The 17,051-nt window shown below is 35.2% G+C and overlaps 2 protein-coding genes and 1 pseudogene across 7 annotated transcripts; 2 read left to right on the top strand and 1 right to left on the bottom strand.

Moving 5' to 3' along the window:
* Positions 1 to 1,311: 1,311 nt before the first annotated feature.
* LOC122585334 lies at positions 1,312 to 3,041 on the top strand (annotated as a pseudogene).
* Positions 3,042 to 7,591: 4,550 nt separating this feature from the next.
* Positions 7,592 to 10,590, top strand: LOC122608390 (ureide permease 1-like). Its single transcript, XM_043781492.1, has 7 exons — positions 7,592 to 7,851; positions 7,929 to 8,067; positions 8,179 to 8,350; positions 8,440 to 8,471; positions 8,565 to 8,659; positions 8,887 to 9,261; positions 10,116 to 10,590. The coding sequence occupies exons 1-7, from the start codon at positions 7,615 to 7,617 to the stop codon at positions 10,269 to 10,271; spliced, it is 1,206 nt and encodes a 401-aa protein (XP_043637427.1). The 5' UTR covers positions 7,592 to 7,614; the 3' UTR covers positions 10,272 to 10,590.
* Positions 10,591 to 10,955: 365 nt separating this feature from the next.
* LOC122607482 (protein root UVB sensitive 3) lies at positions 10,956 to 16,036 on the bottom strand. Of its 6 annotated transcripts, XM_043780462.1 has the most exons (14): positions 15,725 to 16,036; positions 15,387 to 15,446; positions 15,247 to 15,285; positions 15,092 to 15,154; positions 14,941 to 14,997; positions 14,436 to 14,499; positions 14,083 to 14,166; positions 13,622 to 13,704; positions 13,066 to 13,195; positions 12,852 to 12,944; positions 12,589 to 12,727; positions 12,104 to 12,144; positions 11,829 to 12,019; positions 10,956 to 11,454 (listed from the first exon to the last, which is right to left on the bottom strand). In XM_043780462.1, the coding sequence occupies exons 1-14, from the start codon at positions 15,899 to 15,901 to the stop codon at positions 11,356 to 11,358; spliced, it is 1,320 nt and encodes a 439-aa protein (XP_043636397.1). In that variant the 5' UTR covers positions 15,902 to 16,036; the 3' UTR covers positions 10,956 to 11,355. The 6 variants fall into 6 exon arrangements, 5 of the variants coding, with proteins under 5 accessions (XP_043636397.1, XP_043636406.1, XP_043636414.1 ...); XR_006325059.1 differs by lacking the exon at positions 10,956 to 11,454 and having other exon boundaries at positions 11,971 to 12,019; positions 12,847 to 12,944; XM_043780471.1 differs by lacking the exons at positions 10,956 to 11,454; positions 11,829 to 12,019; positions 12,104 to 12,144 and adding an exon at positions 12,153 to 12,245.
* Positions 16,037 to 17,051: the final 1,015 nt, after the last annotated feature.

Here is a 17,051-nt window from a genome sequence, read left to right as displayed (position 1 = left end):
CGATTAGACAGTTTAAATAATATCCCAAATTTATTTAGGTATTAATGATATGATATGATATATAGTAATAATAGTAGTTGTGAATCAAATTTTAAACAAAGAGGCCGGAAATATCTCATCTAAAAACTCGATCTAGACTGATAATTATAACAAATATATATACGGGTTAAATTTGGTTTGGAGTTGTTTCGAGTCTCTTTCTGGTGGATCAAGGAATCTGTGTTGGTTCATATCCGCGGGCGGATGAGGTACTTTTCGATCAACCCACTTGACTAATTGACAATCTACGTACATTATTTTGTTTCCGTTAATTAAAGTATATATAGTTAATATCGGATCATATATATAGTTTGATAGTCATGTCGCTAGCTGAAGATGTTTAAACTACACAATATTTATATAATGATCATGCATAGGAAACCTGTGCATGCATGCATGTTAACTTATTATTTCCATTTAACACCTAGCTTATAGAACTCTTCCAAATAAAATATATATATAATATTAATCTGTATAAGCACGAAAACTTTATGTTTGTTTTTGTAAAAAGTATAATTAATTAGTAAATTTATGTTCATTCAAGTTAGACTAGATTAAATATATAAAGTTGCGTTTTAATATTTACTTGGAGTGCAAGTCAAGTAACGAACTAATATATATGGAATGTCTAGCTAGGTAAAAGGAACCAGACTAGGATATCCCGGCCATCGATCATACGAATTCTTTGGAATAAAGGCAAAGTACGTAATTTGATCGGTAAATCTCTCTCTGTCCTCTTTAATCTTTTCGATTGTTTTGTTGTATCTTTTCTTGAGGTTAATTTTGCTGGTCGGGTATACGTGAGTTTATTTTCTTGATAATTAAAGTCAAGTAGAGTTGTTGTACGTTCTCATTCGTTAATAATTAAAGCTTAATATTAGTCGACTTTTTAACTTAGGTTTTATTGGGAACAGTTTTCACTTTTCATTATTTTTCATATATTCAAGTGTCTCTTTGTATCATTATTTTTCACAGTTCTCTCACTTTTGAACTCACTCACATATTTGAATTCTTGTTGCCGTTGACCAACCGCAAAAGTCAACTATCACTTTCACCTCTTTTCACTAATAATGCTGACCTCTTGGAATATTGACTCAAGATTCAACATATTTTTATTCCCAGTTTTCACGGGCAGTTAGTGTTTATTCATAATAAGTTAGAGTACCATCTTTTGTGTTCTATTGCATTTGACTTTATATGTTAACGAGAGTAAACCTCTTAGATTAACTCAAGATTCTTAATGATATATTTTCGATATTTTGGTTTCAGGGTATATTGATTCTGGATTGCTAAACAGACAGATTCGGGTCGGGTTTAAAGATGTATGTAGTGGATAGCAGAGGTGGTGCCATAGCATGTATGCTGCTTGCACTCTTTTTCCTAGGAACATGGCCTGCCATTTTAACGTTGTTAGAAAGACGAGGCCGGCTTCCTCAACACACTTATCTTGATTACACAATCACCAATCTTTTGGCTGCTGTTATAATTGCTTTTACATTTGGGGAATTCGGCCATTCAAATGATGGCAAACCCAACTTTTTAGTTCAGCTTTCTCAGGTACGATATATATGGTCTTAAATTAATCTATTTGATGACATGTTCAAGTAGCTAATATATATATATATGTGCATTAATTATTGTTGAGTTGGAAATTAATTTTGATGTGTTTTGTATTGCAGAATAATTGGCCGAGTGTTCTGTTTGCGATGGCGGGTGGGATTGTTTTAAGTCTTGGTAATCTGTCGACACAATATGCTTGGGCGTTTGTTGGTTTATCGGTAACTGAGGTGGTGGCGTGCAGTATTACTGTTGTCATAGGAACAACTTTAAATTACTTTTTAGACGACAAGATGAACAGAGCTGAGATACTGTTCCCAGGCGTCGCGTGTTTCTTGATTGCTGCTTGCCTTGGTTCATTGGTGCATGCATCCAATGCCAAAGATAATAGACTAAAACTTAATAAGTTAGGAGATCCTCACATGGCCGAAGCGGGTAATTAAGAGTACTTCAACTTTTCCTGTCATTAAGTTTGATCTGTTGTAGCTTCTTTAATTATGAGTACGTATTAGTGTTAGTATAACCTTAATTTGTTTTTAATTCCCAGCAGGTAAGGATTTGGAGCTTGGAGCTGTTAAAGTAGAGGAAGCTAAAGCGGGGACTGCAACTTTTCTTATTGAGCTCGAGAGCCGAAGATCTATCAAGGTCACTCAGCCTACCTATGATATACTACCTACTCTTCTGTTTCACCCATATATAGGATATAATGTTTAATCCCAATCTGGAGGGCACAAATTAATAGGCGGGTTAGGGTCAAAATGGGTTCGGGCAAAAAAGAGATAGAGAGGTCCCAGTTGATCCTACCACTGATGATTATATATATTATCCAGACAAATTAATTTGCAGTACGTTTTCATATATACGAGTATCGTGCTAATTAATTAAACACTCTTTTATATAATTTGGTAGTGCAGGTATTTGGGAGAAGCACTCTGATTGGTTTAGTCATATGTTTGTTTGCCGGAGTTTGTTTCTCTCTCTTCTCACCGGCATTTAATCTTGCAACCAATGACCAATGGCATACATTGGACGACGGCGTTCCTCACTTAAGTGTCTACACAGCGTTTTTCTACTTTTCTTGCTCGTCTTTTGTGGTTGCCCAAATTTTGAACATTACGCTCCTTTACCGTCCTGCATTCAACTTGCCACGATCTTCAATCAAGGCATATCTCAAGGAATGGGATGGTCGTGGTTGGGCATTTTTGGCTGGTTTTTTGTGCGGTTTTGGGAATGGTCTCACGTTTATGGGAGGCCAAGCCGCTGGTTATGCTGCAGCTGATGCAGTTGAGGCACTTCCACTTGTGAGTACTTTTTGGGCTGTGCTCTTGTTTGGTGAATACCGCAAATCGTCCAAGAGAACATATGTATTACTTGTAGGCATGCTATCAATGTTTATTGCGGCTGTCGGAGTTCTAATGGCTTCAGCTGGTCACCGGAAACACTAGACACATTTCCACTGCAAATTTAGGCATAAAAGATATGATGATGAAAACAAAAGGATATGATAACTTGTTAGTATATATATATGATTTCAAATGTTTAAACATCTGCAACAGAAATTTTGGTTTTTGTATTCGTCTATCGGTTCATTTTAAAGTTGTTAATATCGATCATACTTATGCTTCTGCATGCAAAAGTGGTGTGATCGATGATATGTATTCTTTCATGTGGTTTCTTCGGCTTATAAATTACAAACACGAAATCGATCACTCCAAGAAAATGGTTATATAGTACTTGAGTAATCGGAAGTCCATTATATTGATGATCATATATGTTACAATTTAGTGCAACTATATTACTTTAAGTAGTAAAATGAGATAGAAATTGCATCATACTTGGTAAATTATAGGGCTACTTGCTTGAAAATGTACCAAACTATAGCTTAAAACTTATAGTAGTATCGACCTTTAAATGAGTTTATTGTACGTATCCAGCTTTAAATTAGGACGATGGGAATGGTCTTGGCAGGGCCATGCCTAGTGGCAAACACCGCAGCCAAGGTTTAGGCATGGCCTAGGCATGGAGCATTTCAGCAAATATTGCCGCTCAGGCATGGGAAAGAGAGAGGGGATAATCATTGATTTAAAGAGGGATAAGAGAGAGAGTGATTATGGTTGGATTAAAATAGTAAGGGATTGTGAGACATGGAGAGGCATGGTTGTCATAGATTAAACATGGCTAGGCATAAGTTAGGCATGGAATGATATGGCAGCATATTATTGGTAGATGACTACTGACTAGATATGGCTAGGCATGAGAGTAACCATTGTCTTCTTCCTTATTACTCTTTTATGTATGTGACAAATTAAAATCTCCTAATGACTTAGAACTTGACTTAGCAACATAAATAGGCGACACATATATCCAGATGCATATAATAATAATTATTTTTAAATTTTGAGAATCAAACTACTGAGTATTGACTCGTTGCCAATTAGAGTAAGCCAAAGGTGGCTCCCATAAAGCCAGTGAAAGCAGCAAGATTGGCCGTTTAGAAATATATGGATCCACACTATAGAGCCATAGATCGGTTAATCAATCATTTTTCCAAATGTTACATTATGTAACATATGAATTGTCTATCTATATGACTATATCGATACTTCTATACACTTTTTTTTATATATATAAAGTGAGTTTCGATTCACACGTGTTGTAGGTAATTTTAATCAGAGATTTTTTGGACCTCCAACCCCTTCCTCATGAAAAATTCCTTTAAGATGAGAACCCCAAGACTCGAACCTGAGACCTTGGGTAAACCCACCCCCGGGGCCTACATAGTGGATTTAGAAAATACCTCTGACCACTATATTATAAAATGAATAGCCCCCATGTTAAAAGTTACATAGGGGCAAATGTCTAAAATACCCTTAATGATATATTACACTATCAGTCCTTTATCTTCTAAAATATTTTCAATAACCCTTTACATCAATTATCTACACCACTCGACGCCGTCTCTACCAACAACCGTCATCCTCCACCACCATACTGTCGCCGCCACGAACACCGCCACATTACGCGAGTACCGTGCTAGTTATAAATAATAAAAATTGCTATAGATCGCTTAATAATAAATTTATTATATGTAACTTACATATAATAAAATTTCTTCATTATTAGTATTATTATAATATATATATATGTGTGTGTGTGTGTGTGCGTGCGTGTGAAATGTTCATTTGAAAACTAAATTTTCTGTGAAAATTAGAAAACTGGTCAAAACACACTATGATCTGAATTTAACACAATGTGTTTTTATTGTGTAATCTAAGATATGTTGTGTTAAGTTTAAATCACAGTGTGTTTTTGATAGCGTTGTAAATCAGAAAATTGTTCAAACACATTATGATATGAACTTAACACAATGTGTTTTCGAAAAACATATTAAGAACACATTGTGTTAAATTCAGATCACAGTGTATTTTGACAGTTTTCTAGTTTTCACGAAAATTTTAGTTTTCAAATGATCAAAACCCATATATATATATATATATAAGAGAAAGATCAAATGAGAAGGTGCCTTAAGGAGAGAATGGAGAAAAGGTCCTTTGAACCAATCAAAACGTGACATGTTGTTTTTTTTTAAAAAAAAACGCGGTGGCATTTTTGTAAATAAATCAAATTTTTGTGAAGCTTGGTCAGCTTGGGTTCTAGGTCAGCTTGGGTCTAGGTCAGCTTGGGTTCTGATCAGCTTAGTTGGTCAGCTTGGTCAACCTAGGTTCTAGGTCAGCTTGGGTTCGGGGTCAGCTTGGGTTCTGATCAGCTTGGTCAGCCTGGGTTTTTGGGTCAGCTTGGTCAGCCTGGGTTCTGGGTCAGCTTGAGATCTATATTTGTGTAGATTATGTGTAAATTGTGTCAAGCTGACCTAACCCAAGCTAACCAAAGCTGACCTAACTTGACCCAGACCCCAAGTTGACCCAACCCAACCCCAAGTTGACACAACCTGACCCCAAGCTGACACAAAATCCATAATCTACATTTGTGTATATTAATCTACATTTATGCAGCAGATTGTGTCAAGCTGACCCAACCTGACCCAGACCCCAAACTGACCTAACCTCACCCCAAGCTGACCCTACCTCACTCCAAGCTGACCCAAAACCCATAATCTACATTTGTGTAGATTGTGTCAAGCTGACCCACCCCAACCCCAAGCTGACCCAACCTGACCCAACCTAACCCAGACCCCAAGCTGACCAAACTGATCATGCTAACCAACCAAGCTGATCAGAACCCAACCTGACCCAGACTCTAGGTTGACCAAGCTGACCAACCAAGCTAACCCAGGCTGACCAAGCTGACCCAACCAAGCTGACCTACCAAGCTGATCAGAACCCAAGCTGACCCAGAACACAGGCTGACCAAGCTTCAAAAAAGTTTGATTTATTTACCAAAATGTCACCACATATTTTTTTTTTTTTCATTTTGACACATGTCGCGTAATTGGCCTATAAGACCTTCTTCCCCTTCTCTCCTTAAAACACCTTCTTCCAAGATCTCTATTATATATATATATATATAGGGGATGGTAATATAAGGGCGTTGGCAACGGATGGAAGTTCACCGCGTGGTGGGTGCGACGTCACCACTCAACACCACCTCCAACACTCTTTCACACGTCGGGGTTAGATTTTGTGCTCAGACCACGCAAGTGAACTTTCGCATGCGTGAGGATCGAGGCAAGTTAACCGCTCTTTTTGACATAAAATTGCAATTCTACTTTTTTTTCTTTTTTTTAAAAGTACATATATATATATATATATGCACGTAGAAGAAGAACCAGCCGCCCCCTATACATTTTTACCTTTTTAAATGTTTTATACCACCAATCATCAATAGATGGATTGGTATATGGTGAGTCTGAAACTGGGAGGTCTTGGGTTCAAATCCTAGTGTGAGCAAAATGCTCCCAGGAATGACGGAGGTTTTCACAGTATGAGTTTCCTCTGAAATTGGAGTTTGGTATATGAAAAGTCATGCAGCTGAACCCAAATTTGTCGTTCAAAAAAAAAAATGTTTTGTACCAAAATTTTATTTTTAACCCCGAACTATTATATATATTTACAAACTACCTTTTTGGTGAAAATATACCATTAGTATTAAGGAGATGAAAATATATTGTTTTTTTAATCCATAAAATTTAGGGGGCCCAAGCATCAATTAATTAATCAAAAAATTTTAAAAAATTGGTATGTGAGGAGTTTCAGTGTTTCACACTTAAACTTAGGTGCTAGACAGTCTTATATTCACATTTCTCTTAGTATTATTTGTATTATTATAAGTTTAATTTTATCTTTTTAGTAAAGAAAATATATAATATATTGTGTAATGTTTAATATAATTTTAGATTTTAAATAAAATAAAAAAGGTAGTGAGTAGTGAAGTGAGTGGTCCGATGCCAACAAAATTTGGATGATTGGTGAGTGAGTGGTGAAATAAGGTGACTTAATGTGATTGATTAAAAGTGAGTAGTGAAAATTAGGTTAAGGGAACTAATGTCAACCCCCTAAGGCTTTCGGGTATCTAAACTTAGGTGTGAAACACTCTCATACTAATCTTTTTAAAACCATAATGGCCAAAACATTTATTTATTAAACAAAAAATACTAAAATATTAGTATGTATTAGGTGCCACATACCCTTGTATTAATTTTTACCATATATTATATTATTACACGTTCTCTTTAGTCAATGATTGGTTGGCATTACGTCTTTCTTTTGTATTATTTGTGTGTGTGGGTCTGGGTTTAGATTCCTTGGCAGTTCGCATTCCTGTATTGATGCTACTTGGGATATTTTTGAGCCAAAGTCTCCCTGTTACAGTGGGTTAGACTTTTTTGTCTTTTATATATATTCTTCCTATGATGCAACTTTGTTCTTGAAAAGCAATTCTAACCTCTTTAGATTCATTCAAGATTCTTAAAGATTCAAACTTTTAACTTGTTGGTTTTTAGGATCTTTTCACTGATTTCGTTGCTTCACTTTTACGACAGAGGGATTTGGGTCGGGTCTAGAGATGTACATAGTGGAAAGCAAAGGAGGAGCGATAGCATGTATGTTGCTAGCGCTCCTCTTCCTAGGAACATGGCCCGCCATTCTAACATTGTTAGAAAGGCGTGGCCGGCTTCCTCAACACACTTATCTTGATTACACAATTACCAATTTTCTAGCTGCTGTCATTATTGCATTTACATTAGGAGAATTTGGCCCTAGCAATGATGATCAGCCCAGTTTCTTAGTCCAGCTTTCTCAGGTATCTTCTTGAAACTTTACCCATGAAATACTATATATGGTGCATTTGGAGTAGTAAATTACTTTAGATTGGCACAGAATAATTGGCCCAGCGTACTGTTTGCAATGGCGGGTGGGGTATTTTTAAGCCTCGGAAATCTGTCATCGCAATATGCATGGGCATTTGTTGGATTGTCAGTGACCAATGTGATCTGCTCAAGTACTACCGTAGTTATAGGTATCATCATCATCTCTATACATAAACATGGATACAATAGACTATTATTGAAACTAGTTTAGGATCATGATCTTAAGTTTATTGGGACGTTTTCTTTTCCTTGGGCCATAGGTACTACATTGAACTACTTTTTAGACGACAAGATCAACAGGGCCGAGATACTTTTCCCAGGTGTTGCTTGTTTCTTGATTGCTGTTTGTCTTGGTTCTGTGGTGCATACATCCAACACAAAAGATAATCAAGAAAAGCTTGATAGATTAGAAAATTCTGAAGTAGGAAGAGGGTACATCTTTTTCCTTCTTTTTCTTTTTTAGTACTACAACTCTTTACGTTTTGGAAATCCAACGACATAATTTCACGAATTCTTGGCAGGTTACTTAGTAACGAATCAAAATTGAATTCAAGTAAGAATGGTTTAATTTTATGCTTCATCTGGTTCTATTCCAGTTTTAAACTCTTTGGTACTTATTTAATCTTTAATTTCTTTCTAATCTCAGGTAAGGGTTGTGAGTATGGAACTTTCAAGGAAGAGAAAGTACAAGCAGGGACTGCAGATTTTCTTATTGAGCTCGAGAGCCGAAGATCAATCAAGGTTATGTGATATGCTGATTAGTTTACTCAGCCATTTCAATCGCCTGAAATAAACACTACAAATCTTGTTTCTTTGTATGTAGCCATGTGGTACATCCATATATGAGCCTGGTTCAGAACGCCCCTTATGTATCATATCCTAACCCCAGTAACTTATGAAAGCCAGAAGAATTTGCAATTCTTAAATGAGTATTGTTCTAAAATTTTGCATTTTTGTCGGGCATTCAGGTATTAGGGAAAAACACATTGATTGGTTTGGCATTATGCTTATTTGCCGGGATTTGTTGCTCTCTCTTCTCACCAGCGTTCAATCTCGCAACCAATGACCAGTGGCATTCATTAGATGAAGGTGTCCCTCACCTAAGTGTCTACACAACCTTTTTCTACTTTTCTTTCTCATGTTTCGTGATTGCCATAATATTGAACACTATGTTCCTTTACCGCCCATTGTTCAATTTGCCTCAATCTTCGATCAAGAAGTATTTGAACGACTGGGATGGTCGAGGCTGGGCGTTTTTGGCTGGTTTTTTGTGTGGTTTTGGTAACGGTCTCCAGTTTATGGGAGGCCAAGCTGCTGGTTATGCTGCAGCTGATGCAGTTCAGGTTAGTTATAAAATTTTGTGTAAGCTAATGGTTTCTATCATGCATGGTTGTAACTTATGGTATAACTAAGTAATGCTCGTTCTAGGGCACAACAGTTGTACACACCCATTCCATCCATCTGAGTAGTCTATAGTACCACTGTGCCACTAAAGTATGCATTAACAAGCATTGCTAAGTTGAAGTATAGACTTCATCTATGTATTCATGAGGACTTATAAATGTTCAAGTACATCTCATTTATGCATTTAGCTCCATAGTGTTTGTATTCTGTACCATATATCTTTAAGTTTAAGAGGAGACAAAATGGGCAAGTTGGGTAAATGGGTCAAGAAGGGTTCTGACTAGAACACATAATGCCATTGTGTCCATTTGTTATGCGTTTATTATTTTTAATAGAAAATCAAAGTGTGTTGATTACTTGGTTATGACTACTCATACATTGTTGTTAATTATGATATATGAATTAAACAATTTAGAAGACGGTATGCATTGAAGCAAAGTTTCAACCTTTTTTGACCAATTCAGCTCATTCTCTTTTCTTCTTCTTTCAATGAAATGAAAACTTACACTTTAACTAAAATACAACCTAAATTGTCACCTCTTCTAGACAGCATATGTTGCTAGGTTCTATCGAGTAATTCATTTGTGTATCAGAATTCATGCATTGTGTACTGTATTGAAAACAGTTCACCATATTACTTAGTTTTCTGTAGACAATATGCTTTCAAGTCACCTACTGATGCTGAGTGGCATCCAAATGTAATACCGGCTACATTGCACAACGTACCAATATACTATGGTATAATAATAATTTTTTCAGAAGAACTTATGAGCTTGTTTTGAACTTATTTCAGGCACTTCCACTTGTGAGTACTTTTTGGGGCATACTCTTTTTTGGCGAATACCACAAATCATCCAAGAGAACATACGTGCTTCTTATAGGCATGCTATCAATGTTTATAGTGGCTGTTGGAGTTCTGATGGCATCATCTGGCCAACGCAAACATTAGAGACATTAGCTTAAAATTATCTAAGGGAAGAAATGTTGCCCTGTCGCAGTATAGCCAACTTTGTACAGACATAAACAAATCTGAAGTGACATATGCACATTGCAGATGGGAATTTATTAGGCTTATATAAAAATTGAAACCTGTACAGCAGGAACGAGTTACATTTCTAGGCTTGTATTCATTACATTCATTCAATTGTTAATATCATGCATTGGCCAAGAATTATTTTTGTAATCTAACAATCTTTTGACGCAATATTTTTGTAATCTAAAAAATCTTTTGTCAATATTTTATATGAAACGCAACTATTCACACACCATACAAGTTTCCTCTGTTAATTAAGATGCATAAACGTTTAACCGCTACATATAACCATCCAAAGCTTTTGCAAGACTTGAGAAAAAAGAATATGATAAAATCACATTGAGAACATCCACGTAAAACATACATCTTTTAGCAACTCAACATCACTATAAATAAATTGATTTTTGTTATCTAGATTACTGAAATATTTCTTTTTTTCTCTCTTGAGAGAAAGTACTTTATATTTCTTACAAATCTTTAAGAAGCAGCATTGTAGATAAATGTATCATTGGACTATTTGGATCAATGTGTTGCATATCGTTATTAAAAAGTGGCCTCTAGTAATCACTAATAATGTAAAGGAATAACCCAAGCAGCCAATTTAAAGAAGAATAACTATATTCAAATAAAATACACTTAATGGCATTTGATCAAATCGAAGTAACAGATTGAAATTATCATACTCCAATTTTTTGACCAAATTGTGTAGCATATTAGGTTTCCTGGATCAATCCATTGGGATGATAACCTATCTTGCAAAATAAGCAAAATTTTTGGAGCTATGTTATAATTAGCAATAATCGTTTACAATAATTGGTACAGTAGGTCTATATATGTGTTTTTATATCGCAGTAGATGCACCCAAACTTTCATATAACTATCCTAGAATATGGTGGTCATATAATCCTTCCAAAGCCTGAATTCACCAATTGTTCATCCATTTCCATTACTCATAGTGGATAATGCCATAATGGTGGTAACTTTGTATAAGTGAAACCATCTACATCATCTTTTTATCTGAATCTCCACGGCTCCAGTTTGCCCTCCAGATGATCGATGATGACAATAGGCGCTCTATTTTCCAACCAGACGATTGTAGCTGCCAGTTACAGTGAAAACATACGGATGCCCATTGCCCAGGTTATGCGACAGAAATCATCTTACACAAATATAACCGACAAAGTGTATTTTATATAAGTAGTTCATCAAAAAACAAACCATATCAGCCCCAATTACAAGAAATAATTTTCATCTTTTATATCTGAATTGCTTTGAACAACAATTTAGAGCAATCAAACACAGTTGTTCAGTTAAAAACAAATTTGAAACTTTGCTTTATTGCAGTCTCATAGAAACTAAAAAAAGTGAGGTTTTAAAAAACAAACTTTTGAGGATCATCTGAATATTTTTGTAATCTAACAATGATTTTTCTTCTTAAAGATATGATTCTTATACATCAAGGATGAAATGTACCTTCGAAAGAAATGATTCATAGTGTTTGTCCATCCATGTTTGGCTATCCATATGTAATGATGACAGCTTATTATCCAAAAGATTTGCCATGACAAGGGCGTGAATAAATCCCCGCATGACATCTTTAGTAGTTGAATCTTTATGCATAACAATATCGATCATTCCCTTGTTTTCAAGTAACAAGTATTTTGCTGAAAACCAAAACAGCATAAATTAACATGAGTATTCATTGTTGGCCGCATACAATTATAAGTAAGAAGTTGGCCAAGCTCAACCTTTCTCATATAGAGATCCGGCAGAACTTACTAACTCCATCCTGTTTGTTGATAAATTAAAAACAGAATATCAGTTGTAAGATTAGATGATCTCCATCATGCAGTTGAGTTGAAGTCTGAACTTAGAAATGAACGCTTGCATCTTTCCTTCAGTAAGCTCAAAAGTTTCAATTATAGGAATTTTACAGAAATATAAATGCCAACATTATACAGCTCCATGGACAAACCTCATATTTACATCAAATAATACTTCTGCTGCCCCAAAAAGGTGTCCACTTAAAAAGATCTTTCTAAATTTTACATTAAGATGAATGATCCTACATTTCTTTCCTTTTCTTTTTCAAAATCATCCTTTAAAGTTATCAATATATAATCTTTAAATTCGATCTAGATTTAAAATTTAGCATTACCAGAAATTAAATAACAGAAAGTGGGAGCAAGCTCAATGTTTGAATGAAAGAAGCTACAAAGAAGTCATAGCTCACATTTCCAGGCTGTTTAGTGAGGAAACCCTCACACCTAAGCGTACTCGTGTATACAAAGACTTGATATTCTTTGAGTTCCAAGAACTGATCCATAAAGGTAAGACATGCTCCATAATTGAGACCTCTCTCGGGGAGAGAACTGCATATTAACAGACAGGTGAGTTTAAGCTATTATCATGCATCTTGACCATAATTACCAGGATCACCGATATCCAGGAAACCAAAATATAACATGTTGTAAAACCAACAGATGTTTACCTTACCTTGGCTAGTCTCCATGAAATGTAGCAGAAGAATTGAGCTTCTTTCACAGTTTAATGTAGTTAAATTAAGGCATCTAACAGCTTTATAATTAGCTGGAAACAACCAGACCATGAAATACAGAGAAATGATCAACTACTTTGAGCACAAAATCTATATAAATACAATGTGACTCTGAATAAGCAGAAAGAAAATGGAGGCTGGAGCATAACTAACCATACATGTGGAACATGGTGAGGGAGAGAAAACATAACCATATCATTGTTGAGTGTCCCATTGTAACGTGCGCAAGAAGCATTCCTAAAGCCATTCCAATCATTGTCGCAACCGTCTCCTGGCTTCCTTCCTATCAGTGAACAGACATGTGCTGAGATTTCAGGACATATACTTGAGGTGGCAAGATGGGCGTGTCAAAGTAAGGGTCAAAACGGGTCCATGTTGAAACGAGTCATTTTCAAGTATGGCAGTAGGTCAGAGTGGAGTTGATCCATTAGAGCTTTTTTGTCCATTCTCTTGTAGATAATAAATGGAACAATTACGATTACCAAAACGATATGTTTAGAATACTTATATGATATAAATTTTCGAATAAAAAGAGAATCGGAGGTTGGATTCATAAAAATAGACACTGGGAGACTTTCAAGCTCTTCCCCTGTTAGCTAAACTTTGGACTTTGACCCATTTGAACCACTTGAGATAAAACACAACCCAAATTGACCCATTCGTAAGTAAATGGGTAGAAATCCTACCATTAGAACTTACAAGCTAATACCTTTGCAGATATATCTGCCGCGTTATTCTGAAGTGCAAAATGCTGGGTCAAAGCAGCTCTAGTTGCTCCACTGGCAACACCAGCTACACAATATTTGATCATATTAGCTAAAATCAGAGTAAATTACAGGAAAAGTACACAAAGGGTCAGAACAATTTCGAAAAATGTACTTATACGAAATTTCTCGCAATGGAAGTACCCTAAGTTTATTTTTCAGGCGGGCAACAAAAGATTTAATCTGATGAAATTCCTTAGTTAACCCAAAGCCATTTTAGGTCTTTTCATAGTGACAAAAAGGTTAGACTACTTGTGGTGAAAATGACTAATAGTCTGAATACTTCTGGCATAATATACAGTTATACACTCATAGATAAGGACCCATTACAATGTTTTCTATATGTGTACAGATGCCTTACATGGTAACTAAATTTTCAAAAGTGATAAAAACGTTAGTGACTTACTGAAAGATCTTGACAAGCTCCCTAAGCATACAATGAATACAAAGGCTGAAGGAAACAATGGAGAAAGAAGGTCCATCAGCATCCCTGCAACCAGAAACGTTTTTAGTCCAAGTATTTCAGGCAATGTATCTACTGTTTGAAATTAACAATATGCCTACACCAAAGTAAGAAATGTTTTAACTGCCCCATTGCAAAGAGAGCATACAGCAAAGACTGTTATCAAAGTATGTCTGTTACCAGTTTCAACCCGAAGCTATTAACTGTAGAAAAGATTTATATAAAACCACTTCTCCTGAATAACATGGATATTGATGACAAAGTGATTAATGCAAGACATATAGATCGACAAATACCAAGATCATTCATGAGATCTGCAACCAAACGCCACATTTTTGCATTGCTGTCTAGGTTTGAGCCCTGAAAATAAAGGAAAAACTCTCAACATGAAGTGCATTCGATCGTCGATGAATGCAAATACTATCTACATATACTGCAAATAGAAAACACTCTGTAGAATGTTTTAAATGAGATAAAAAAAAATTGCAACAGCATGCAAAGTAGTACATGAATCATCTTATAAAGTTACATGTCATCTACTCATCTGTTCTAGCATAAAATTTGAGTACTCTACTCAAAGAGCTGATATCCAAGTAATAATTGTACAAGTAGAATAGAGAGACGGGAGTATTCCATGGTGTAAGGTGAATTAAATTTCAAATGCAGCATATGGTGTTTATGCAAAAAGCTGCATACGGAGATAACAGACAGGAGTATGCCAACCATTACATGCAGTTTTTATTACTTATTTTATATATGTGCATATACAAGTATAGATGATATAAAATGTGCAAAACCCACCTGATAGAATGTGAACATGACGCCTCCAAGCATTCCAGTTAAATCCCTCAAAAACCACTGAAAAAATTCGAGATCAAGGAACCAGACATCATGAACACAAAGATAAGCAATGTAGGTGATTACTAGCAGACTTGGTACAAAATTACCGTACCTGGAAGGTAGCGCCAATTACAGTAGCTGATTTTTCACCAACTCCTATAGCACTTAAAAGAGCCTATCAATGTAAATAAGTGAACTTTAAACAATGGAAACAAAAAATAAATGATTTGAAAGGGGCTAAATTTAGCGGTAAATAGAGCCCGTTACTTGTGTTGAGAGCATCATCCTTATGTAGGTTGAAAGTCCCTATGAAAAAGATTTAATCCATTACAATATTTCCAATGGGAATTCCAAAGTATTGATTCATCCACTACCTATAACTCTATAAGCACTAACAATCATCAAACCTGCAACAAATCCCATGTCTGGAAAGGGGTGTAATCCGGGGTCACGCTGCTGGGAAACCCCTGCATTCACAAAGTAAAACGTTCATAGTACCAAACTGCAGGCCAAAAATAGAGACTAAACATAGGGACCACGCCATGCTTTCAAATTCATTTTATCTCGTTTGTAGTTTTAAGTTTCATTTACGTAAGTTAGCCTATAAACATTAATAACATTCTAGCATTATAGCTGCACCATGCTGCGGTGACAACTGCTTATCAGAATTTCTCGACTTGTCTAATGCTACTATACAGATATTAATATAGATTATATATATATAAACTTTAGATATAATAATTACCTCAGGAACAAAAGCTTCTAGGAATCTTCTGGTGAAAAGATTGAATCGGTTACCGTGAGTTTTTACAGAGAAAGAAGATGACACAGATATAACGGCGGTTAATGAAAGTTTGTTTGAAGAAGTTCCGCTCCATTCTTCAATCACCATCGTTTCAGACTTCAATTTTTCTGCTTCCATTGCCGCCGCCGCCGCCGAAACGATCCGTCTTCTTCGGCCGGTTTTATTTTCACTTCTGATGGATGGATGGTTGGGTTGAAATAAAAAGATTTGACTTTCCGTTTAGAGGGTGTTTGGTTAGTTTATTTTCCTTTCATACTGACAGTTATTTTTGGTTTGTTTGCTTATTTTGTACAGTAAAACCTTTATAAATTAATAATGTTGGGACCGAGATATTTTATTAAATTATTGAGATATTATTATATCGATAAAATAATAAATTATTAATTTAAAGAGGTTCACGTATCACTTTCAAAATTTTCATATCCAATGTACATTCACACATTAAATGAAACATGAGTCCAAAGCAAATTGCTTTCGACACGATCAAATTCGATTAATGAATTCAATCGGCTCAAGTAATTTAAACGATGTAAATTATGGAGAAGACATTCGTGAACTTGAGAGCTTGATTACGGGTATGTATTACTTGCACAAAATGGATGTGAATGAATGAGTTGCAGAATTATCCTAGTGATAATAATGAATGTTAGTGAGGTTCAAATCATTTAAGAAATTGTGATAGATACTGTTCAAAATCTAATTGAGGATGATAGAGTAGTTTTGAAATCGATCACTTGAAAGAAGCATTGCAAGCGGCAAAAAACTCACAACTTTTTGTTGCGACAATGTCTTAACTCATAAATGCAATGTAAAAATATAAAGATATATTCAACATAGATTTAAAGTGACTATAGATTCATTTTTTACTAAACCATATTAAAATTTTAGAATATTTAAAGAATTATTAATTTATAATTTTGATGGGACCTATATATTTACCTTGAGGTTTCAAAAAAATTATTATCTTATTATTTTATTGATTGATGTCCAATTTTGTACCGGTCCCAAGTTGGGATCGGACATATTATTAGTTTTATCGAGGTTATTAATTTATCGAGTATTAATTTATAGAGGTTCTATTGTAGCTAAAAATAAGTGAGAAATTGAAAAAAATACTTTTTGTCTCTTTTTCGCATGAAAAAAAATGTAACCTTTTAACATGGAACTTAACATATTTTTAATCTCTCTTTTTACATGAAAAAACTCTATTAAATTAAACCTTCGACATAAATCTTTTCAAATCAGACCTTTTGAGAAGACTTTAATA

The sequence above is a fragment of the Erigeron canadensis genome, chromosome 1 (genome assembly GCF_010389155.1).
Source record: "Erigeron canadensis isolate Cc75 chromosome 1, C_canadensis_v1, whole genome shotgun sequence".
Taxonomy (NCBI): Eukaryota; Viridiplantae; Streptophyta; class Magnoliopsida; order Asterales; family Asteraceae; genus Erigeron; species Erigeron canadensis.
Note: the sequence above shows the minus strand (reverse complement) of the source record. Positions and strands in the feature narration are given on the sequence as shown.

Coding starts and splice junctions, on each gene's coding strand:
- LOC122608390 (XM_043781492.1), top strand. CDS start 7,615: ATGTACATAGTGGAAAGCAAAGGAGGAGCGATAGCATGTATGTTGCTA. Junction 7,852..7,928: donor TCTTAGTCCAGCTTTCTCAG/GTATCTTCTTGA, acceptor AGATTGGCACAG/AATAATTGGCCCAGCGTACT. Junction 9,262..10,115: donor CTGCAGCTGATGCAGTTCAG/GTTAGTTATAAA, acceptor AACTTATTTCAG/GCACTTCCACTTGTGAGTAC.
- LOC122607482 (XM_043780462.1), bottom strand. CDS start 15,901: ATGGAAGCAGAAAAATTGAAGTCTGAAACGATGGTGATTGAAGAATGG. Junction 12,020..12,103: donor CGGATCTCTATATGAGAAAG/GTTGAGCTTGGC, acceptor TTTGGTTTTCAG/CAAAATACTTGTTACTTGAA. Junction 11,455..11,828: donor ATGAATCATTTCTTTCGAAG/GTACATTTCATC, acceptor TGTAACTGGCAG/CTACAATCGTCTGGTTGGAA.